The 25058-nt window shown below is 38.8% G+C and overlaps 1 protein-coding gene across 5 annotated transcripts in view; it reads left to right on the top strand.

Annotated features, from left to right (window-relative positions):
• The window catches only part of man1a2 (mannosidase, alpha, class 1A, member 2), a 184953-nt gene that overhangs the window by 25778 nt on the left and 134117 nt on the right, over nucleotides 1-25058 (top strand). For all 5 annotated transcript variants that reach the window (XM_030080339.1, XM_030080338.1, XM_030080337.1 and 2 more), the window contains one exon: nucleotides 13892-14153. In XM_030080339.1, coding sequence (XP_029936199.1) covers nucleotides 13892-14153 — 262 coding nt within the window. The remainder of the gene's footprint in view (nucleotides 1-13891; nucleotides 14154-25058) is intronic.

The raw sequence follows: 25058 nt of genomic DNA, 5'->3' as shown, positions 1-25058 counted from the left end.
CAAATTTGAAAATTTAGGGAATTTGATTTTATGTTTTGAAATCTTTAGTACTCCCACATGATTTCAAAAATGGTTTGCTGCAATGTAAAATGTGGGAAAGCTGTTGTAAATGGCCACATTGAAAATTACTGGTATGGTGCTTTAACAGTACTTGAACAATGAATTAATGAAATCAAATGAGTATATTGTAATGCAAAACTGTCACCCAGTAAAGATGTGGAGTACGTCTTGTTCTTTTTAAGCAGCAAAAGAGACAGGAAACCTCATTTATTTACTTCCTTACACCAAGCACTGCCTCCCAGGGATGCAGCCAGTGTAGGAGTAGATCAGCCATCAAGCACTTAAAAATGAGACTCATACAGTGGCTAGATCAGAGCAGTCGACCTGCAACAGTTACGTGGGCTCAGTGTGAAAGGAGCCCATTACTGTTTGGTGCAGTCATAACCCCCTCATCTCCAAATGGACACAGGCCACAGATTTTTAATACCACATGTTTTCAGCCTTTAACATTACATGACATATTCCCACCTCCCGCCCCCACCCACATCCTTCTCATATCCATCTCTGCTGAGAAGTGGACACCGATTAGCCTGCAGCGCACCTCTCAGCATTTCAAAACATCCCTCCCTGCTTAATCATGTATTGTACAAGAGCAGAACTGGCTGAAATGTGTGGTGTGGTTTTCCATGGGATTGTTGAGGAAACATGATGGGCAAGAGTTTAGTTATTCTTGGGATCTTGGGTTACTCATCAAATCCTTTCCTTCATCCCATCCGTTCTCCTCCCTCTAGCCCACAGGGCAATGGAGGGTAAACAATCTGTGTAAATGAGTGTATCCTTTGTGGTTTTGTTTCATGCGTGTGTTTCGGTAACTAACATTTCCTACAAGGAAACATAATGTCTTTAATAGAACTGAATGATATGTTAAAAAAAAAGATAATCATATTGCAGTTAATTTTACAGTTATTGTGATATTTTAGAGGGAATGAGCATTTTTCCATCATTTACTTTTCACTCAAAGAGCTATTAAAATTATGATAATGTGATTTCTGCCGGGGTCTGTACCAAACAAAAATGTTCCTGACACCTGGGAAATACAATTTGTAGGCTACGGCATCTCTGTAGCCCCATAATACTTCATTTACAACACATTTTACCTTGATGAAAAATTGCAGGTCATATTGTCATTTTGATAATATTTCAATTAATTGTGCATCCCTACTCTTGAACTTAGGAAAAGATGGCCAATCCAACTGCCTCAATCCCTGTTTAAGTGGCTCAGCTCTACTTTATACAGAATAAAAAGTGAAAAGTTGATTTTAGGAGAATTTACTGCCAAGACATAAGGTTGGGGTGAAATGAAGACAGTCATTTCCTGAGACTTTGTCATAATTTTTTAATTGATTTTTTTGATAAAATATGTGACAGATTTTATGATACTGATAATCATTAGTTCCACCTAAAATATGCCTGTGAGGACAAGCTCTAATTCAAATGGAGAAAGGGGAAATTACTACTATTCATTAACCCAATGCAAGAAAATACTGTAATTTTTTTTTCATTATTTTGTTTATTGAGATTTTTTTTAAAAGTATAAAATATGCAGTAGGTCATACATATATAAATAAAATATTAGGCATGAACTTAAAAAAAAGCATCCATATACCCCCACATGTACTTTATATATACTTACTTGAAAAATGTTGTCTATACATGAATGTTCAAGGTACCGCATATACATATATGAACTCAGTATTTATATTTATAAGGTAAAACAATCAAGACAAAACAAAAACTAACAGCCAAAATACAGCATAGAACATATAGCTTGACCAACTAGCTAATTAAAGAAAAAACATCTTGTACACTCTAGAAAAATATTATAAAAAATAAATTAATTAAATAAATGAATTGGTAAAATACAGAGAAAATGCAGCGATTGGGGTAGCGAAGGGATACACTTACATTATGACATGTATAAAGTGATTATTCCAAGTTCTAAGATAAGATAATACTGAAGATCAAATACTCCTTAAATACTGAAAAAAACTGAAAATACCAAGGCACTCATCTTAGAAAAAATATTAAAATGCCTTTATTTAGTTATGGGCCAAGCATGGTTAAAAAGTACACTTCGACGCGTTTCGGCTGGAAGCCTTTGTCAGGGAGTGTGTGGTCTGACACCAAGACAGGCAAGAGCACCATCTTAACAATAAGAAGTTTTTCCAGGCAGCACTCCTAGTCTTCGGCTTTTTCATTACAAATACTGTTGAATTTTAACTGTGGTCTACTTTGTCATTTGTGTCACTTTGACATGTGGGTATCATTTGGAAAAGCTGTGCTGCTAAGTCTTGTTTGCTGGTTTAAAAAAAAAAAAAAAAAAAAAAAAAAAAAAAAAAAAGTAGCAGATGATGCTTTTAGGAATTGGCAGATCTTGGGGGAGATCTTTGTGGCTGGAAAACTGTGAAGATGTCATGTTCACCAGCCACTGTGGCTGCTGAATGAAGTTAATTTCTGCTGTGGTTATAATCAGCTCATAAGTAATATATCCATGAAACTGACACAGGATGCAGATAAAGCCGCTTTTTAATTAAAGTTTAAGCTCTTTTTAGCGGGTAGAGAGGAACCTCTAAATGACAGTTGGGTACTTGCCAGTAATTGGCAGAGGCAACTTAACTCCTGTGCCAGGATTGGTGATGACATGGCAGACTGCAAGACCACTGGGATGCTGCTGTTAGGGTGCACACTCATATAGAGGAATAGAAAAGCACCAAACTGTGATGATGATGGAAAGAAAGACAGGATTGAAGTAGTAGCATTCTGTGTATGCACGATATTGTCAGCTGCTTGCATTCACATTCCATATGACTCTGCAGGTTATTATGGCTGTATTCATCGCTCACAGTACCAAAGCAGAGAAACTGCTGCTGAATCTGTCTCCTACCAGCCACTTTGGCAGTTAACCAGCTATAATTTGGAAATGCTTTATTCCAAAAGCAAATCCCTTCCATCTCAGCAGCTCTTTTGTTCATTTGTTTAGAGTTGAGTATTTTACCAATCCTTGACAACTCTTTATTACTGCTTGTGTCACTGGTGGTCTAGGTCTTGGAGCTTATTTTACTCTCACACTGCCTGTAAGTTGGTTTGGGAAACGGCACCAGCCAAATACCTCACATGTGAAAATTTAATGCAGTTGGCTGATGAAGCAGTGAATTGGCAGATGCATTTGAACCAGCTACTGTGGTCATTTGGCCTGCCATGTCAATGCAAAAGTGAAACCTAAATGCTCATGGTTAGTGGATTCGCCGCTCAGTTTACTTATAGATCAGAAAAAAACAATAAAACACCTTTTTCTCCATCTTTATTCCAGTCACTTCATTGTCTGCACTCAAGCCCCAGAGAGCAAGAAACCCTGACCAGAGGTTAATAATGGCTGCAGTGAATAACAGTTTCAGTGTGAAGCTCTGTCTGCTTGCTGTGTAAAGTGAGTCACAGTGGCTCAAGGTGGCAGGAAGGCTAAGAGACGACGGTGCTCCGGCTGAGAGGGTTTCGATCGGCCCCCTGCAGCCCAGATGCAGCTTGCAGGTTCAGCTGGCGATAGCTCCAGCATTAAGACAAAATTGTTTGCCCCTGTCTTGAGTATATTTGTTAGTGGTATTTCTGTTCATTCTCTCTTGGTTTCTCTCCCCATATTTACGTAACCCTCTGAAACCCATGAGCTCATGGGAAGGTTTTTTTTTTAGTTGTACTTTATTCTCTAAACATACAGAACATTCTCTTTTCAGAAATATTTGTAAAAAATTACTCTGCTTTGGCCACTGCAGACACAGGGTTTGTTGGAAAGTGAAGATTCTTGAAAACCTAAACCCCATAGTATATAAAAAATGCATGTTTTTCTTACCTTTTGTTCGGTTAACAAAAAAAAAAAAACAACAACAACAACCCCAAAACACACACACACACACACGCAACAAAAACAAAGCATTTTGAAGCCTCCACGCCAGTGACAGCTGTGACTAGAGGCATTATGTTTACGATGATTTACACGATATCTCAGGAGTGCCTTGAGGGAGTTTCTTCAACTTTGGCACAAATCTTCACTTTGACTCAAGGATGAAGTGATTTTATTTTGGTTCTCAGAGGTCAAAGATCAAGGTCATTGTGACCTCACAAAACACATTTTTTGGCCTTAATTTTAGAATTCATATGCTAATTATGACAAAATTTCACACAAATGTCAAACTTGGTGTTCAATCAGAATCTGCTTTATCGGCCAAAAATGTGAACACCATCCAAGGAATTTGACTCTGTTTTTTGTTTCCCTCAATGAACTTACGCACTTACACACAAGAACAACAAAGCTGAGGAAAGGAGAAAGACAAAAATAACAAGCTAGAAAACAACAAAAGGAGTAGTTTTCCAGATTCACTTGACTGGGGAGGTTTGCTTGCCACTCCAGCTGAGGTAATGATCGGGCTGATATACTGGAGAGGTGATGAGCTGATTGAAGGCAGGTGTTGGATATCACTTTGGTCATAGAACAGCAAACCAAATCACATCATGGTCACTGCAGTAGGAAGGAAGTTACATTATTGTTCACTTATCTATCTATCTATCTATCTATCTATCTATCTATCTATCTATCTATCTATCTATCTATCTATCTATCTATCTATCTATCTATCTATCTATCTATCTATATTTTACCAAGATTATTTTTTCTTCCCAAAAACTGACCCCATGCCTGGGCTCCTGGGTGCCTGAGGGTTAAATAGACACGAAATCACCTGCACAGTGGCATTATTTATTTATAGAGCCTATACGTAACCTGTCTATGACCCAGGTAAAAACAGATGTGCTCAAAATATCTTAATCCAGCAGTGTGTGAGATGACTCAGGCCATGTCTAAAAGGACGGAGTACTTTATGACTCAAAAAAAAAAAAAAAAAAAAAAGAAAAGAACAAAACATCCTCCACAGCTGTCATGTTTTAATATCCTCCTGTAGTCAAAGTATTGCTGCATTGATAAACTGTCCAGTATCAGATAATCCAGTCTTTTCTTCCTGTGCTTAATTGGATCATTAAGTAATTAAGACTTGACTTGCATGTGTCTCCATGTGTTACCATGGCTACATGGCATCCAGCCCGCACAGTTATTTGCCCCAGAGTCTTCAGTGTTTCCACCACATCAAAAAACCTCTCTTAAGCTTGGTTGCACCAAAAAGAATTAATTCTTGAACCCAATGAAATTATGGTTTACAATTAAATTCTTTTGCACCAAACATTAAAGCCAGTTCAAAATGAAGAAAAGTTCAATTTAAACCTCTCCCTAAACTTCAGTTTAGTTTTTATTCTAAACCCAAATTAAATGTAATCCTGTTATACCATATTAACTTTAAACTTAAACTTGAGGTTGAGTCAATCACAGATTGTTAAAAAAAAAAAAAAAAAAAAAAATCAGAAGTGATACCTCTTCTTTGAATAGACAAGCTAAGCCAGTGTGCTGCTGTTAGCCAGTGAAAATATAACGGAGTGGCAACTCTTCACTTTGTTACACAATCTATGTCAGTGCGCTGCTGTAGCTGGAGAGTTTCTCTGCCCTCTGGCTCGTGCGGTGCCGGTGCAGCTGTTATGCCAAATTCCGCGTTAAAAATAGATTCTGTTTTATTTGGCTAATCTGCACGCTTCACACAAGTCACCCAAATGGCCAATGGATCACTGGTATTTGCGAGCGCTAGTGTTTTTCGCGCTAGGCGATTCATACATTCCACCACCGCCTAGCCTACAGCGGATGTGTTGCGGCTGAAAGCCATCCTCAGCGTTCAAGCAGAAACTATTCGCTGCAGTGATTGGTTAATTCCGTTGTCAGTATTTCATGACGTAAGGCCCAGTGCCCGCCTAACTCCCTCCGGACAATCCAAGCTAGCATCAACAACAGATTCCTAAAGGAGCCGCAGATTGAATATATCGATGTGCGTTTTTCCCCCTTTCCTCGTTCATTTGATCTAGGCGGTTGGTTGAAAACGTCTAGGCGGTGCACCTAAGAAATTATAAGGCAGGGAAAACCCTGTATATATGTATGTTCATATATGTTCATATATGTTCATATATATATGTATATGAACACACACACACACACATATATTTGTATATATGTATATGTGTGTGTGTGTGTGTGTGTGTGTGTGTGTGTGTGTGTATATATATATATATATATATATATATATATATTTGTATTTTAATCACTACACCCAGCCTTGGATGCACTGCTGGGCAACCGCCTCTTCCTTCCCGTTGCCATGGAAGGGACTGGCCTTCACTGAACTGCAGCTTTCACAGCGCTTCCAAAGATGAGATTCCAGCGGCAGGCAGGAGGGCTAATAGAATGAGGAAGTGATTACTGGAGGCCAGACATGACTGGAACAGTGAATCAGAGAGGCGGCACACCCCTTCGTTCACTTCAGTCTGATTTGGAATGGGAGGACAGAGAAAGAAACGGAAAGGAAAGGATAGGCGAGACATATCGTGGTCGCCCGGGTGCTTGATTGCTTCGGCCTGTTCACGTCTTTGTCAGGGTAATTGAGTCAGACAGTTGTTGACGTGCTCTTAATTGCATGTTTGACATTATATGAGACTCAAAGGGAATTGCCGGCAATGCTAGAGTGACTCTGATAATGGCTCGGAGGAAGAGAAGAAGAGTGACATGAGAATAAGATAAAGGGTGGGGGTGCGTAGACAGAGAGGGCACGGATGGATCGCTAATGCAGGTTTGGATGAGAATCCATTTTCAACCGGAGTTGCTGGTAATGCGACCACCACATTTGTGTAATTTGTATGACGCTGTTTTTGTTTCTGTGACAACATCCTGACCTTCTACACACACACACACACACACACACACACACACACACACACACACACAGGGAGCCACATCAGCGCCCATTACAGCTGATGGTGTCAGCTGAACCTCATTCCTTCTCATTTCACGCTGCCTTGCCTCTCAAACACACACACAAACACTCATGAAGGCATTAGCCAGTCATCCAACATCGGCACCCTCTAAATAACACATAAATATCACATTTAAATGCATGTCGCCGCTGAGGGCGCGCTCACTCTCGCACAGAGCATACAGACGACGCATGACTCCTCGATTTGCACACACAAAACCAATCACACAAAGCATGCTTAGTACACGCAGTCATCACATAGAGGCAAATGTATTCCATGCACGCACACACACTTTCCCACATGCTGACACGCACACAAAAAACCTCATCAGACGCGTAGTAAAGTCCATCTTAGTGCTGGAAAAATACATTTCCTATCAATTAAGGTCTGTGGACAGAGGCATGCCGAGTTGCAATATGAATATTTATGAGTTGTTTCCAGGGTGATGTTGCATAACTCGGAAGCTGTTTATTTTGGTCTCCGCCGGCTCCTTATTCAGCCCCATGATAGAATTATAAAATATACGCACAATGTGTTGAATGAAGCATAATTAGTATAAAATGTCTCTCTTTTCCTGTTTATTCCGTGTGTTCATTTCTCTTTCTTATCCGCTTTCTGTCACATTCTTCATCTCATCGCTTTCTCATCTGTATTCTTTCCTTGCTCTTTTCACATTGTTTCTTCATCTGACATTGTCTTTTCTCGCTCTTCTCCCCGCATTATCTCTGCTCTTTCTTTCTCCTCCCATCTCATTGTTTTCTCGCTTTTCTCACCCACAATTTCTGTGTAGTTTTTAGTTCTCCTGTTGTCTTTCTCACTGTCTTTCTCAGTGTCTCTCTACTGTCCCTGCCCCCTGCTCTGTGTTTGGCTTTACTTTTGCTATTTTCAGTTGTCTCAGTTGTTTTCTCATTTCTACAAAGGCTTTGTCTCTCACACACAGTCTCACAGTCACTTTTGGAGACACAAGCTTGGATGCTCTGAGTTGCACACAAAAAGAAGCATCCCCTCGTTCTCGGTTGCTGTTTCGAGTGGCCTCGCAGATCTGGAAATGCTTCCTCTTCCTCTGTCTCTGCTGTTGGCTCAGGTTGTGTGTTGACATCCAGACCTTCAGTTTGTGTCAAGACATCTGCTCTTACATAGGCTGACTCAAGCCTCAAGTTACTGCTAAACTCTTGACAGAAATATAAAGCATAGATTGTAGAGAGATCAAATGGCCACATAGAAAAGTGATTTTCAATCTTTTTTTGGTCCTGGACCCCCATGTTGACTCATTATCCTAAGCCCAGTACCCCCCATATACGTTTTACTATTTTTGTGTTGTAGCAATGTCTGAATTAACCTGTTCAAAACTGAGCAAATTTTCTTGATTTCTTTCAAAACTTGCGACTAGCATATTAGCAAAAAAATAAGCAGAACATTAGCAAATACTTGCAATTAGTAATGTAAATTTTTACTTTAATTCCAAAGAACAAATAAGTTAAAATCATGTCATACCAATTTGCTGTCTTCATTTGGATTTCAATTAATTCCCCATTTGAACATTTTAAAGGAAATACCCTATTTGTTGCTTGAATGATAAATGTTTTAATCACACAAAACAATAAATTTATTGATTACTAAGTAAAACAATTTTTATATAATTAGATAATTGGCCTGTATAATGCTCCTCGACCTTTTCATTTTGCGTGCTGTTTAATGAGAGTTGGACTCAGTCTTAAGTGTCCTGTTTGAAAAGTTATGTGGATCTTTCTTAATTTTTCTGGCATTAAGAATTCAGTTCTCTCATCCCACTGTGAAGATACAGAAGAAAATATTTTCTTTCAGCATGCCGGCTTGGTTTCTTATCTCTATTCAAGTTTATCAGTGTGATTACGTCTAATTTTAGAGGGTTGGTAATGGGGGGTAAGAGCCCCCTGCTGGACATATATTTATTTTCTTATTGCTTGTAATGTGAATGAGCTATAGACCACATAAAACCCCTCCCTCTATTGGCCTCTGTCCTTTGATCACACAAGATTGTTCAAGCCTGGTTTGAGTTCACGTTAACAAGACACAGCTAGATTGTGTTCATAGACGACTTGGGCCTCAAGTGAAAGTTGACGTTAATTACAACTGGGCTTTTTCAATCGAGAGCAGATTTTATTGGTGCTGTTGATGGAATACCCCCCAGGGGTGCCACCACACCTACAGTCTGTTTCTCTAACAAGTGGGAAATGTTTTTTTGTTTTTATTTTTATGTATTGGGTTCATGCCACTCTGCTCAGCCACAAGTGAAGCAGGGCTTGTAAACAGAAGTGAAAAGGACAGATGAGCAGCTTGTTTATTGGACAGAATTGGTAATCTGTCATCCTGCCAGGTTAGAGATTTTGGCATCAGGGGGAGTCAAAACAGTCCCTGTAAGTATGACAGATTTTTCTGCCCTTGCTGGAACTTTAACATCTCTGGTGGACATGAGGAAATAGCTGAATATGTTGCCCATAAACCCTTGTGTTTTAGAGTTATTACTTGCAGGTGGTTCAGGTGACACTTTCACTCACAGCACATCACCTCCCAGCTCTCTTGGAACAGGACTGGGCCTTGGCGTCACCTGAGTTCAGATGTTGTTCTTCTCAATCAGTAGCACTTTTCATACAAACAGAGATGGATAGAGTTATATAGAGATGGCACACTTGGCACTGTTGTTTAAACATCCCCGGGCAAGTAGTAGGCCTATAGCAAACAACAAAAGCCCTTCCTGTTTGAAATGGGGTGCTGCCTTATATCTAGTGTATTGGTGTATGTATTCATTCATCATTTGGTTTCAATATTTGGGGACACAATCAATTTGTATGCAATACTGAGTCATTTTTTTCTGAATGTCTTTAATCCCACAGAAAAACAATCTTTTAACACTGAGGCTTGTATGCATGCACTATTCACATTGCTATGGTAACTGGAAACAGTCATCCTATGCACATAGTCTGGCAATAGAGTGCCTTAAGAAGGTATGTGGTTCTGTGTTATTTCAGCGTAGCCATGTCTTGGTTTTTGTCAGTTAGATCTGCTGTAAATATTAGAGTTGTATGACTATGCAAACTCTGAAAGTGTGATTGGCTGCCAGTATCCTATGATGGCGAACCACCATTTTTAATGTTTCAAAATTGCCCTTCGCAAACTGACGAAGAACAATCTCTCTTTTATTCCTCTAACAGTCTCTTATACAAACAAATGTTACACAGTAAAATAGAACATAAAGAGTTAAACAACAACAACAAAAACAACTGTAAACTTGAGCCTGTAGTAAATCACTTAATAAAACAGGAACAGAGGAAATGCTATAATAAATCTGTGATACATTTTAAGATTATTTTTTGGGCATTTCTGTTTTATTGGAGAGTCACAGTGGACAGAGACAGGAAAGACAGAGCAGAGAGGTGGGATGACACGGCACAAACGGCCTGGGCCAGATTCAAACCCAGTCTGCTGCGGCTTAGCCTTAGTATTATCTGGTGTTTGCTGTACATGGTGAGCCATTGGGCCGTCCCCAAGGCTGCACAGTTCTTTGCGTATAACTATACAGTACATCACAACTTTGTTCTCACTATTAAAAGTTTGTATAATTTGATAATATTGAAACATTTATTTTTGCACACAGTCTAAGTCGCCTTGGATAAGAATGTCAGATAAATGCCTACAATGTCATTTCAGTCAGTTCAATTCAATTTAAAGGTCCACTGCAGTTAAAAGTAACCAAGATAATACAAATTGAATGAAGTGCTGTAAAATTAAAACAGTTTTGTTCCTCAAAGCACAGCGTTCAAGACAGAAAATCATGATTAATTTGTGTCTTACTTTTGCAGCCTTGTCTCTGAACCATGTGTGCATGCACACACACACACACACACTCACACGCACACACACGCACACACACTCCACATCCTTGGTATTGTATCCCTGGAGAAGTAGAGCCGTGTAGTTCTGAGGAGGCCAACAGCTGAGTCCACATGCATCGCTGCAGGCCTTCAGCTCCCTCCCACACTGCCCAGGTCACATCACATGGAAGGTCACTTCAACACAAAACACACATGTTTGCAGAGATAACACACAGTTATTTTCAAAATCTCTGACACTCAGACACTCTAAGCTAACACTTAATTTTCAGTTTTACTGTTGCTTGAGCTGCAGCTGGAGCAAACACATTTTGAAGTTTCTCGTTTCTCAGTACACTGGTTTTATGACTGACAACTGAAGTTATCTCAACACAGAAACACACTTTGAAGTTTGACAGTACAGATAACAGGAAACTGACAGCTAAGTAATTCCTACCAGGGTTGAGCAACTGGATGAATACATCAGCACTTGGTGATGAGCTAAATCCATCACCAGTGGAAATTATACTATTCTTTTTTTGTTTTGTTTCTACCTCCAAAACATATCAGATTTTTGTATTTACCTCCTTGGATGGGCCTTATGTTTTTGCCTCACTCCATCTGTTTGTTTGCTAGCAGGATATCTCAAAAAGTTTCAAACGGATTTGCATGCAACTTGCTGAAAAAGGGTAATCATGGGCAAGAACTGATTAATTTTTCACACTGATTGGTCAAAGTGGATCATGGCCTCACATAAAGTGCATGTGACTTTCGAAAAGGATTCTTGTCAACATCATGAAACTTTGTCAAAAGGTTGAGACATGTGGCAAGGAAGCACAAATTAGCTTTTCACACTGATTGGTCAAAGGAGGGGTTTTGAAGGAGGGCTGGGTGATTAATTGAATTTTATTTTGAACTAGAAGAGTACACTCAGTGCAGTGCAGATTTCATATCTCTCCTTTTCTAGACTATTCTACCGCTGATGGTTGAGCGAGCTAGACATTAAAAGAGCTAGAGTGGAACTTACGAGAACAAATGTTTTTCCCTAACCTTTGAAAGACATTTTTTTCCTGTATTACCATGACCACAAGAGATTCCTAATCATAGATTCATAATTGTACACAAAAATTTTAGGCTGATAGGCCCAGTAGTTTAGGAGATTCGCTGCGACAGACACTCACAACCAAACACAATGATTTTGGCTTCTGTGCAGCGTTCCATTTGGCAATGATGCTCTTGTTTTGTCTTGTGTTGTAAATTCACTGCACCCCTTTCCTTTGCTGCTGTGGATGTTTGCGCCTCCCTAAAAGCCCAAACTCACTCTCAGCCAGGCCATGTTTTTTTTTTTTTTTTTTTTTTTAGTTTAATAAATGCATTAGGTGTCCAAAGTCAGTGAGTAATTGTGTTGAATAATTGTGATTTCAGTATTGACCAAAATACTTGAGGCTATGACTTTTGCTTTAATTGGGCAACCATTTATGGCAGGGTGTGATTAACTTTTGGTGAATATCCAACATGTGGAACTGGCATGTATTGACAATTGCATAGTGTTGGCGGGAGTATGCGCTCTACTGGGTGCTTTTTTCTAGTTTAATATGTACCTAAGTGCAGGACACTGAAATGGGGGAAGCAGACACAGGGACAAGAATTATGCTTACTTAAAATTTATTTCAAGCCTAAGCACAGGTGACATTTCCCAGAGCGTTCGTCATGGTGTGCTACTTTTCCCCCATTTGAGTGTCTTGTTCTAATACTGTTTTCTACGGGGAAAGCACTGCCACCTCATCCTTAATCATCAGTGTTTTTCCTTTCCTTTTCCTTGGGAGGATGGAAACCATAATTTAAAATGTAAAAACCCTCTTTATTACAAGCTACGTTTACATTATGGTCATCACCCCCCATACTCAGCACATCGCACGAGTGAGATGAATACATTTGGAGATCAGCTGTACATGTCATTATGATTGGTTGGATGCACGCCATTGGTCAACCGTAACACACACAAAAACACAAACAGCGTCAGCAGACATGTAATGTTCTGTCCTCGAAAGCGGCTTCCTGCCCTGACACCAGGCTGTCAGTCACCTCACTGAAGTACAGCTGACATTCTGTGTCATTTGGCCCTAATTGTATTTTTATAAACCCACATGACAGTCCAACAAGAATCAAGATTATATTTTTTGTTCTTTCAGTGACTGCAAAACAATAGCACAATGTCCTTGTCACCCACAACCTCTTTTTCAATTTTCCACTGTGTGTTTTTTATCACTGACCCACATCCTCATGAGGTGGAGTTATGTCAATACCCCTCAGGCTCTTAACCACCGTGTGAAGCCGCAGATGATGTGTGTTCGTCGTCCCGGCACTGCTCACTTTCTCATTGTGCTCGTCTACACCTGTCCTATTTCCTGCAGCTGATGTAACTTCACAGTTAAGGGGAGGGCAAGTTTCCCTGTAGAGACTGTGAGGAGGTTGTGTCATTTCCAATATGGCTTAAATTAGGGGGCGGGCAAAGCATACTCTCACTTTAAGTGCTGCTGCGCAACCACATTATACATTCAAGCTCTTGTGAGAAGGGCAAGATTGGACGTATTGGTTTGCAGTGTTTTTTAGTGCTATTCATTATCATAGTCTAGTTTGTGTTTTATTGAATTTCCTGTGGTTGCTATTACCTCATTGTTTAAAAAGTAATAGGCACATTTCAAGGATTGTTGAGGGAATTGGAGGGACTTGTCACTGTGCTGAGGACTGACAACAAAAGTAAAGATTGTAGTACCTCTTCACTTGTTTTGTGGTAGGGCTGAAACATATAGGGCTGAATTAATTATCATTGATTATAATAAAGATTTGCAAAAGCTTACAGGTTGATCAGTTTTGAAAATAATCATTTGTTGCAGCCCTAGTAGTTGAAGTTGTAACACCTTGACTGCACATTAATAAGGCGTTTTCTGTGTTTATTAGGGAAGGAGAGGTTATAGTAGTGTCAGTCTTTCCTTTTGCTGTCACCTCCAACATGATGGCATTTCTGTCGCCAAGAATGCCTTTTTTTGTTGCCCATGCAAATTCCATTCATAATTGCCTGCGCCCTGCAGGGAGGAAGAGGAGAGCCTGCGGGACAAGATCCGGGCAGACCACGAGCGGGCACTGCAGGAGGCTAAGGAGAAGCTTCGGAAGTCACGTGAGGAGCTGCAGGCTGAGATCCAGACAGAGAAGAGCAAGGTGGTGGAGGACCTGAAGAAAAAGGATACAGGGCCCAAACCCCTGCCCCCTGTCCCCATGCCCCAAGTGGTGGGCGTCAGCGATGGCGAGCCTCCTGAGCCCGATGTCAAAGAAAAACGCGACAAGATCCGAGAGGTGGGCGTGTGAGTGTGTGTGTGTGTGTTTGCGGGTGTGTTATGGGGGTGCAAGACCCTTTTGTACACTAATGTACATGTAATGCCAGTAAAAGCGTCCATACTCAGAGCTGGGCCATAAGGACAAAATCTGTTGTATCTTTAATCCAATGTATTGATACTATACCTTGTGATTGACTTTGTAACAGTGACTGACAGTAATTTCATAAGATATTTGCAGACAAATCTTACCATTAACAGTCATATAATTAATGTAAGTAAATTGGCGTGGGTGACCAAAATAAATAACAGAACAGCTACAATAGTTCAGAAAACTGCATCCCTTTACAGTAATGCAGCCTTTAAAACTAGCAAAAATCAACACTTATGCCATGTCAGGATATTACAATATCCAAAATCCCAGACAATATATAGTCTTATATCACAATCTCGACATATTGCCCAGCCGCATGTACGCTTAGGGGACTGTCACATCTATCCTGTTCGCTCCATCGCAATCTGACCAAGGTGCATTTATTCTGACAGTTTGATTTTTTTTTGGAGAGGAAAGAACATACATTCAAACTCTCATAGAGGTTAAACAAACGCACCATGGTCCCCCTGAAAATTTGGGACTCCGGTTCCAAATGTACTATAGTAAGGTTTGATTCAAACAACGCAATCGCACCTAAACTATAGGATGTGAACTACAGTATATAGTATACTTAGCATGTCTATAGCTAAAATTTACAGGCATACAGCCTTTATGTAAAAATGCAGCATCCATACCTAATCATTAAAGACATACTGCACTTGCCCTCTGTGTAGTTACTGAGAGGTACAGTAGTTTAGTACAGTCTCCGTGCAGCATGTCTCTGAATTATGAGAAGCAATCCTGTACTGTCCACATGCCATCTCAACAGCTGCTCATATTCCTCATACTGAACAGTTGTTCTTACTTGGTAAGGACATCAAAGCATTGCCTTGCATTGTTGATCTATTGTTCTGCCATTGCTCTGTTGTTTCCTTACGCTGTTGCCTGCAGACGGGAGTTTAGCTCATAAAATTTCTGTCCAATAGATAAAAGAGAGGTCCAATAGAGGGCCTGCATGAGTGCATGCCATTTGCTGTCTAACAACTTCCTGCCTGAATCCGACCAAGGAAGCAGACTATTAGGTGTAAAAGCACTCTTTCAAATTACTACTCCTGACAATTTTCGAGATTATACTATTTTAAATCTTTGATTGTGTTTTTCTACCTTCCAGAAGGCAATTCCTTTCCATCCATTTCATTATGGCAGGAAAATCAACTTGCATAGATGAAACCTGCTTGAAGTAATCCGTTGCAGGGAACATCCCATCTGGGTTTACTTTTGTCAGTTACTTTATCAGGGTCTTCTAATTTAGTTTAATGCCTGCATCAAATTGAAACACATCTTCTTGTGCTGGTGGGAAGCTCTGATATCTGGAGCTTCAGTCAGTTGCCAAACTTTATTGTGTTCAGGTGCTGTTTGACTGGAAAAAATAAAAGCCAGAGGACAAACACTAACCAAACCATGAACATTGTGAGAAGATGTGGATGTGGTTTTTTCTTGCTTTTAACCCTTTAAATTGAGCACATTCATCTGATTTCTTTGAAAAACTGGGAAAATAAGCAAATTAGCAGAAATTGCCAAACTATTAGAAAAAACATTGGGGAATAAAATAACAAAAAAAATTGCCAAAATGATCAGAAAAACACAGGAGAAAACTAGACTTCTAATGTTATATTTATATGTTATATATATTATATTTGATACATATCCTGCTCTCTCTAACTGAAAAATCGTCCATTAAGAACAGATGAGTTCAAACCTCTGTTACTGCTAAACATTGGCACAAATGTTAGTTGGTACAGCAGAGAAATTTAAAGTTTATCATATATCCATTGTCTCAAAGCTTAAAAATAATTCTCTAAGTCATTTTATGTTCTTTATTGGCATCTCTTCTTTTGTGATTGGTGTAGATTTAATAACCGTTATTAGTAAGGAATTATGGCTTTTACCAGGATTCATCTTGCTAGTGTACATGCTGAAAAAAGGAAGTCTCCTGAATATTTTGTGTATTTGGCATATGCTTTCGAAGTGCATGACACGTTGTTCACACAGGATTTTGGGCATTAGCCTTGTGAGACAGTTTGGCTGACATCTGCATGCCATTTCCAGTAGCTCTGTATTCATATTCTGGGTTCAGTGGGAGTTGATGTTTAGTGAAATTTACATCCCAGTGTATGTGTGTGTGTGTGCATGAAGCCCAGTCTGGCTGATTATATGTCTGAATACATTTCTGTTGCATACTATCAGTCTTGGCGCCAGCTTCTAGTGACAGCAAGCGAGCCAGACGGACAGTGCCCGTGCAGAATGCAGATGGTGCTATCTGGTCCCACTCTCCATAGACTCCGAGCCAGCCCCAACCTATCTCCCTCTCTGTCCTCCTCAGCCTCCCTTGTTACCCCCACCCCTCCACTCCAGTTCCCCTGCATAATTACCTCATATCGTCTCTCTTTAAACAGCACTTGGAGTCAGAACACTCGCTGCACATGGGAGCCGGCCCATTCACTCTAAACCCGCCTTTGTCTCTAAATGCCCCTTTTGTTCCCTTCATAATTACCATTCAGAGAGAATGCCATACACTCCCAAATGAGCAAAAAACTAGCAGCTGTATGGGCTGCAGCACAGCACACCCCCTTTTTCTGATTGCCTTGTGATTCCAAGGAGAAATCATAATCGTACAAGGCTATACAATTGCGCTTATAAGACAGGTTATTTTTTATTTTTTATTATTATTTTTTTAAATCATGCTTTGAGACAGACAGTTTCAGCTCACTGTGGCGTTGCAAAGTGAATTCCAGGGAGGCATACCAGCACCCACCTGCTTTGTCATTGTGTCTGTGTAAGCAGACAGTAAGCAGTGTTAGAATGGTAGTTGTCAAGCAATCTGTCACTTTGGTTGCCATGGGATTATACCATCTGTTAAACCTATAGCATCACATGAAGACTTGGTAACAGTGACGCAGTTTTCCCTATATGGGGCGGCATGGTGGGTGAAGAGCGTTATGATGGTGCAGTGGTTAGCACTGTCGCCTCACAGCAAAAAGGTTCTGGGATCGACTCCCAGCCAGCTGGCCAGGGTCCTTTCTGTGTGGAGTTTGCATGTTCTCCCCGTGTCTGCGTGGGTTTCTGCCGGGGGCCCCATTTTCCTACCACAGACCAAAGACATGCAGGACAGGTTAATTGGGGATACTAAATTGCCCCTAGGTGTGCATGTTTGTGTGAATATGCATGTGTGTCTGTCTGTCCTATGATGGACCGGCGACCTGTCCAGGGTGTCTCCCCTACCTTCTGCCCAGTGAGTGCCGGGATAGGCTCCAGCAACCCTTGTGACCCTTATGGATAAGCGGTCTGGAAAATGAATGAATGAATGAATGAATGAATAAATGAATGAATGAATGTAAATACCGTGTGTTTGTGTGTGGGTTTATTTTTGTCCTAAGGTCCAGGTTTGGTCCTGTGCCCAGTTCTGATACAGTTGCACTCTATTACAATAGTTGTTGGTATTTTTGAGGGCCAGGCTGAGCAATAAGAACGAGTGACGACATTTTATTAGATTTCCATTTTTTCTGGCTGTTAGGGCAAGTTTCTAGCTCTCGACGGCCAATGCAGGAAACACTGGTAGTGTCTACTTTTAACAATCAATCATACACTGAAAAGATTTTTGTTTTTATTTTTTTTTCTTTTTCTTTTTCTCTCTTACTACCTGTACCCTTTCATACTGCTGAAGTCATAATTGTGGATCAGGGTCATGGGAAGGAAATTCTTTATGTTGTTAAATTGTGGAAAGCAGTTGCAGACATGGGCAAACAACAGGCTTGTTATTGAACTTGATTGCTCAATAAGAATTTCTCTACAGTGCCAATAAAGTTAATCTTACCTTATCTAAAAAATTGAGGTACGTGTTAAGATAATAAAAGCCTTTGGTTGACAAAATGTTGACAATATGTAATCACTCTACAACACACACTAATTGTTTTCCATAATGGATATGTAACATTTTGGAAACAGATTCCTTCAGACAGTTGCTGTCCCTTGGACCTTTATCTTAGGAAATACAAGAAAGCATAATTTTTATGACTTCACAATATCAAAGAGCATTTTTTTTTTCCCAGAGTAAGTGATTTAGTCTTCTTCATTGGGCATAGTTTTTTGAGATGGGGTTTTGAGAACTTGATACTGTTCCAGGAAACCAGATGCACACATGTCAGCAGGTCGAATGGTCCTTACCACCACACCAGGACCCTCTACTTTAACCACCACTTTCCAAAAGTGATGAGATTTCGCAAGTTTTTATTCATAATTTTGTGGATGATTTTTGGATGAGAACTCCTTTTAATTTCTAATTGAGTTAAATGTTTTCTTGCTTTTATTGGCGATTAAACTCCTTGGTATCCCAGTATTGGCAAAAGGAGGAGAAAGATTATCGGATGATAAGAGACATTTGGAGGCCGTAATACACTGGCAGTTTTTTAAGGAAATAGATTGGCAGTTTTGCAAATCATTATGAGCTGGATTTTTTCATGATACATTCAGAGAGATTTGTTCTAAAAAAGAGATCCACAATTTAGGGGCGAAAAAATCATACAGATGATTTTTTTTTCCTTTTGTGGGGATAATTTTCTGGTTGCCCACAGCAACCAAATCAATTCAACACTACAGTACTCATGCAGAATCCATGCATGGAGATGGACTTGTGCAGTGGCTACTACTGCATAGCAACAACTAGTTTGAAATGAAACTAATGAAATTGTTCTTTATAACATCCACATTAATTTGACATCTTTTGTCAGCCTCCATTCCTAATGAATCCAGTATCTCCCTCCCCGTTTGTGATACGATTCCCTTCAATCAGAATTGATTGAAGGGATGTGTATGATACGTATGAAATCAACAATCTTATTCACTTGATATAGGTTACATTTTAAGTAGCCAACAATTCAACCCAATTTGATTCTGCTGTCTTGATGTAGTACAATATGGAGTGTTATGTGATGCAGTACATTTCAGTGTTGTGCAGATTGCTATAGTTTAGCCGCTAGTTGCTAGGAGGAGTCTTAATTCATAAATCAATGCATTAATACTGAATGTCCGTGAGAAAGATGGTCCGTTAAAATGGTCTTCTCACATTATGACTGTGATAAAGTCCTATTTGGAATCTCATTTGTTTATGATAAACAATAGCTTGCTGCTATGTTTACATGCAGTGGCTTCATTAATCGATTTTTACCGGGTAGAGCTGCTGGAAGTGGAGCATGGAACAACCTTTCGATACTTTTTTCATCAATAATGCTACTGCTGGCTGCTGGGGTACGCAGGGTTACCCTAGCAAGTCCATGGTGGCCCTTGGAACATAACGGGTCATGAGATTATGCGGCATGTGATGTTTTACACATTTCTGTTTGTCACGTTTCAGTTGTTAATTATGAAAACTAGAATTGCGATATGCAAATATGCACAACTAATTATGCAGCTCTAGTTCTAAGATGCATCCAGGACATTCAGCCCTGGTTTCTTCAAACCCGTTGAGTGGGTGGCAATCAGTCAGATCCAGAAGAGTCTTTTTGCTGCTGCATGGCCCCATCATGCCATTCAGGCCCTTTGTTCTTCCAGAAATAGAAATGAACCTCGTTTTTTGCCCTTCGAATACATATTTAATCGACTGTACAGAACAAAAAAAAAAAAAATCTTCATCCTCCACAACTTCCATTAGCTCTGAGCTCTGTGTGCTCTTTCGCTGTTCTGCTAATTACGTGGCCCGGACATTAGCGGCCATTAGCCTTTTGTCAAGAGATGGAGAGTGCTTCTGGGCAATAACAGAAAAGGAATGCAAATGTGTTGGACTATCAACTGTTCCAGTACCAGTCACCTGTCACATCATGAAGTATTATAGCCCACAGCTGTTGAAATAATCTGACTGGTACATTTCATGGGCCAGAGTCCACTTTGATTGAAGTTTGTCTGTCAGTACCATGGGAGAAAACTAGCCGGTTATGAGAAGTTGTGGAGTTTGTGATTCTGCCAGGTAACTCCATACCTCCTTAGAACTGAGAAAGCTTCTTAGATTGGGAGTAGAATGTCTTCGTGATTACACAGGAAGGTTATGTTTACTGTTGTGTGGTGACTAAGGTCCTTTTCTGACCTGGTGTTTTGTATCCATATTTATCCAAATTAGGACAGGGCAATATGAACAAAATCAATATTGAATGCAACAATATCAATATTTTGACAACACTGAAGGGATGACTGTTAGTGTTTTTATAAGATATTTAAACACAAGATGTTTTGATAAAACAGTCATTAGTAATTTGAATATGATAATGTAACAGCTAGAAAAGTCATAATTTAAGAAAATTGCAGCCTGTTTGTGTGTTTACTCATGAACAACAGCAGGTTGTCTGATTACAGTGATGATGCAGTTGACTAGGTGTTCCCTCATTGCGACTGGGGACACACATGTGTTCACACAACAAAACATGTGGACAGATGTGCCCCAGGCCACCACTGAATGTGTCTTGAATGATGAGATCTCAGCGTTTCTTCAGAATGTTTTTAGTGCATCCACACCTGCATTTGTTACCATCTACTTGAGATCAATTCACCCGAGGTGGATGTTAATGGGTCAGTGACGGATAAGGCTTAAAAAGAAGGAAAAAATATAAATTTGTCAAAAGTGATGAATAAAGCTCTTTCTACCTTCATTAGACTGTTATGTATATAGTCAAACAAGTTTTGCTGTAAAAAAAATAATTTAAGTCTTTTTTATTATTAAGAATTATATTTATTGCATAAAATATGTCATTCGGTGCGACGATAATATATTTGGTTATTTTGAAATTACTAATTTTTATCTGCATACCATAGTTAATAGATATTTATTGTTTTATGCAACCAACCATGTTATGATAAAAAAAATCCATATATATCACAGTTAATATCAGAAATGTAGAATTTTCTGCTGACATAGGGTCATTTGTAGATAGTCACCACCCAAACTTTTCTGCAGAAAAGTTAAAAACTCTGGAAAATGGCTAAAAATATGATTTCCTGATAGGATAAAGATAGCTTTAGCATCCCAAACAAAAATATAAATAATCATGTCATATTTCCCAAAAATATGCTAAGAAAAATGTATGTCGCACCGCCTGACTAGCATTGTCGCTCCGTATGACTTACTCTGATTTCTGCATAGGATGATCACCAAAACTAGGTTCAGTAACAAAGTTGTGTAGTGTTATTTCTGGCTTTTCGGGGGCTTAAGAAGTACCTCCAAAAGGTCCTTGAAAAGTCTTTAAAATGTCCCTAAAGGTCCTTTAAAATATTCCTTTGGCTCAGGTTCTGGGCGAAAAACATTTACTGTATATGGGCAAATGAGCAACTCAAGTTGTGTATGTAGAGAAATCTTGTTTGTATGCAATTGTCCATTCTTTCATTTATACAAAGTTAGAGGTACAGACAATTAATAACAGACTTTAAAATTTAATTAAAATAACCAGTGATGAGTACACTTTGCAATTAATATAATAGATCGAAAGGGTTAGCCAAGTAAAAAAAAATAATAATAATAATAATAATTAATTAATAAATCTTGATATATTATCTTAAAAAGTATGTTTAATATTTTATTGTTGAAAATAACATTGAATATAAGCTTCAAAATTATCATAAAGACAGAAAAAATTAGGTACAAATAGCTTAGACAGGAATATCTTAAATTGTCGCTCTGAATGACGATCGTCACTCTGAATGACAAAATACTGGTACTTCTAACACATCAGCAGATAAAATTAGTACTCACACTCACACACAATCATTACTCACACAGCAATGACATACTGGTGATTCTTTTAAAAACACCTCTAAATCTGACACTCTTGATTAATATAATAGATCAAAAGGGTTAGCTACGAAGCTCAAAGCTAACCTGGCTAGCTGACTTGCAGACTTCATGAGGTAAAAAAAAAATAATAATAAATTAATAAATCTTGAGATATTATCTTAAAAAGTATGTTTAACATGTTGTTGTTGAAAATAGCAGTGAAGATAAGCTTCAAAATTGTCATAAAGACAGAAAAAATTAGGTATAAATAGCCTAGACAGGAATATCCTAAATCGTCGCTCCGAATGACGATCGTCACTCCGAATGACAAAATAACTACTTGGCTAGCTATGAAAGGCACTTCCTTAGCTAGCTATGAAAAACAATGGCCTTGACCTTCAACATTTAAAGATGACCTTTCAACATAAATAATCAATTTTGAAATATAAAAATTGTTTTTATGTGTTTTTGCTGTCGCACTGTATGACACAAGATTTTGTAACATCGTGTGCTGCGACGGAAAAGGTCTAATTATTTATATTTTAGCAGAGCTTTTACTAACTTTTCTTCACAGCTTTAGAGTCCGCTTCAGTGTTCTGGCTGATGCAACTTCCTGTCACATGACTACCTAAATGCTTTATGTGGTGATGGCACACCCTAGTGGTCGTTTCTCCGAATGACATTAGCTAAATCGCAAAGCTGGGACTGAAGTCATTCATGCATAAAAATTAAATTAATTTCATAATCCTCACCATATGTGCATGCATTGATGTAAACACTCACACAATTATGCCAAATGGGCAGATTTAACATTTTATTGAGGTTTTTTTATTTTTTGGAGTATTTTCCCACTAGATTTTAGGAGCGGGACCGTCGCTCCGAATGACATTTTGGCACTTTTGAGCTCCATAGATCCTTTAATTTCCACTTCTTACAATAAATTCCTCTTGTAGTCAATAAAGAGGAGATAAATGATTCTTATAATGTAATTTGAATTTTAAAGTTGAAATATTTTCTATTAAAAATATGCTTTGGACACCAAAATGTACACGGCACGTCATTGACCCTAATGCCAGGTTGGAACAGCCTCCAAGTTTCACTGTATAAAGCACACACATTTATTAGAATTTTTAAGGATTTTTAGGTAAAATGTGATGATATTAAAACCAGTGAGAAACTTGACAGACACTTCCCTCAAACGTTGACTGTGTCTTTTGACAGTAATTGAGTACAGGCTTTCTATTTGTTTAATAGAAAATGTACACATCCATTCGTTCAGGTTCCCTTTGTTTTTAATTTCACAATTGCCAGGAGTACAGCAAGAAACTTGTTCATCAATCGTCACTAGCCGCTGACAGCTCAACTAAAACTCATTTCTGACATTGTGTTGTAAATTTAATAGCCTGTTTGATTGGAAATGTTTTTTGTTTGCCAGAAGGCATCAATGAAAACCTTTTTTTTCTTGTGCTACCAGCAGCAATAGTTGAGTAAGCACCTCAGTCACTAAGTATTATGCAGATGCTAGACATGTAGCATAACTATTTTTAGATGAAAACTGTCCTTTTATGTGCACATTATTAGGAAGCAGTGCTATACTTCCTTTTTACATAATGGGTTGTTGTTATTAGAAAGCCAGGTAAAATGCATCATGTCAGTGAGTGATTGAATTGATAAGTGGGGATCTGAAAATCAAGAATTTGAATTGGCTGAACACAAAACCCTTCATCCCTATTAAGGACAGACTGTATTTAATAAATTGATCAAATTTGGGGTAATTCATTTTCCTTTTTCCCTTGGTTAAGCCATTGAAAATACATTCCTATTCTACATCAATAAAAAAATAATGGTATTGGAAGTGAACAACAAAAAGCCATGATTGCCAAGCACTGGCAATCTTTGAAAAGCTTTCTTCCTTCTGGTTTATAATAATTAGTTAGTTCAACTTTCCCTGCTCAGTGTGACTCTGTTTAACTAACACAAACCAATTGTCACCCAGTTTTGGTTTGCTTGCATGTCACACAAGACCTAGTGCAAGCTGAAGAGACGGTAACAAGGACCTGCTGGCCAGTAATGATTAGGTTGAAAGCTATTTCAACTACAGCAAGCATTGTAAGAGTTGTATGATATTTTGTTCTTTAGAATTGCCAGAGATTATAATTAATAATAGTGGAATCTAAATAAATAAGTTACAATTAAAAGCAGGTAATGGGAAAGCCTGTGATAGGCATAATTCATATGATTTTTTTTTAAAAAATGAAATTAAAATATATTGTAATTTCCATTTTTCTGATGTCATTCAGTGCTGATTCAACATATAGCCAGTCCATTTTCAGTTTGCCTCCTGCAACAACAGTGATTTGTCCGGATAAAATCCTGAGAAATCAAACTCAAACTAAAACTGAGTCAGTACTACTTCCAGGGTCAGTGCAAGTAGCTTGTACCAAAAGGTAAGGTGAAAGAATGTGTTAGATAGATAGATAGATAGATAGATAGATAGATAGATAGATAGATAGATACTTTATTCATCCCGCAGGAAATTCACAGTTTTAGGCATGGAAATAAGGGCTAGATTTCACTTTCACAAGGCTCCTGTTGGATTACTTTGATTATTTTGTCTCTGACCTCATATTTGAAAATCTGGTGAAGCTGCAGACTTTCTCCTGCTAGATGAGCTGCTTTGAACGAACTTTTTCATCTTGTGATGTTGAAGCAGTGAGGGGATGAAGTGTTTGGCATAGGAGGAGCTAATTCCTGTTGATATAGAAATTTGGAAATCTCACACCAGGTAATGATAACAGGCTGGCAAGAAGACCCCCAGTGATAACTCTGACATTACAAGAAGTCATTTTACTGTGGAAAAAAAAATGTAAAATTGCTTAATATAGTTTTAATGGTCTGTTTCCATTTGGTTTCCGTGTCTTTGTCAGTGCATTGGAGCAGAGAGTTATCTCTGAATGGCTCAATGCATGACAAAAAGCACGTTTCCTGATTCAGCCACACCTGAGCTTGGCTGAATGCAT

Source organism: Myripristis murdjan, chromosome 21 (genome assembly GCF_902150065.1).
Source record: "Myripristis murdjan chromosome 21, fMyrMur1.1, whole genome shotgun sequence".
NCBI classification, from domain to species: Eukaryota; Metazoa; Chordata; class Actinopteri; order Holocentriformes; family Holocentridae; genus Myripristis; species Myripristis murdjan.
Note: the sequence above shows the minus strand (reverse complement) of the source record. Positions and strands in the feature narration are given on the sequence as shown.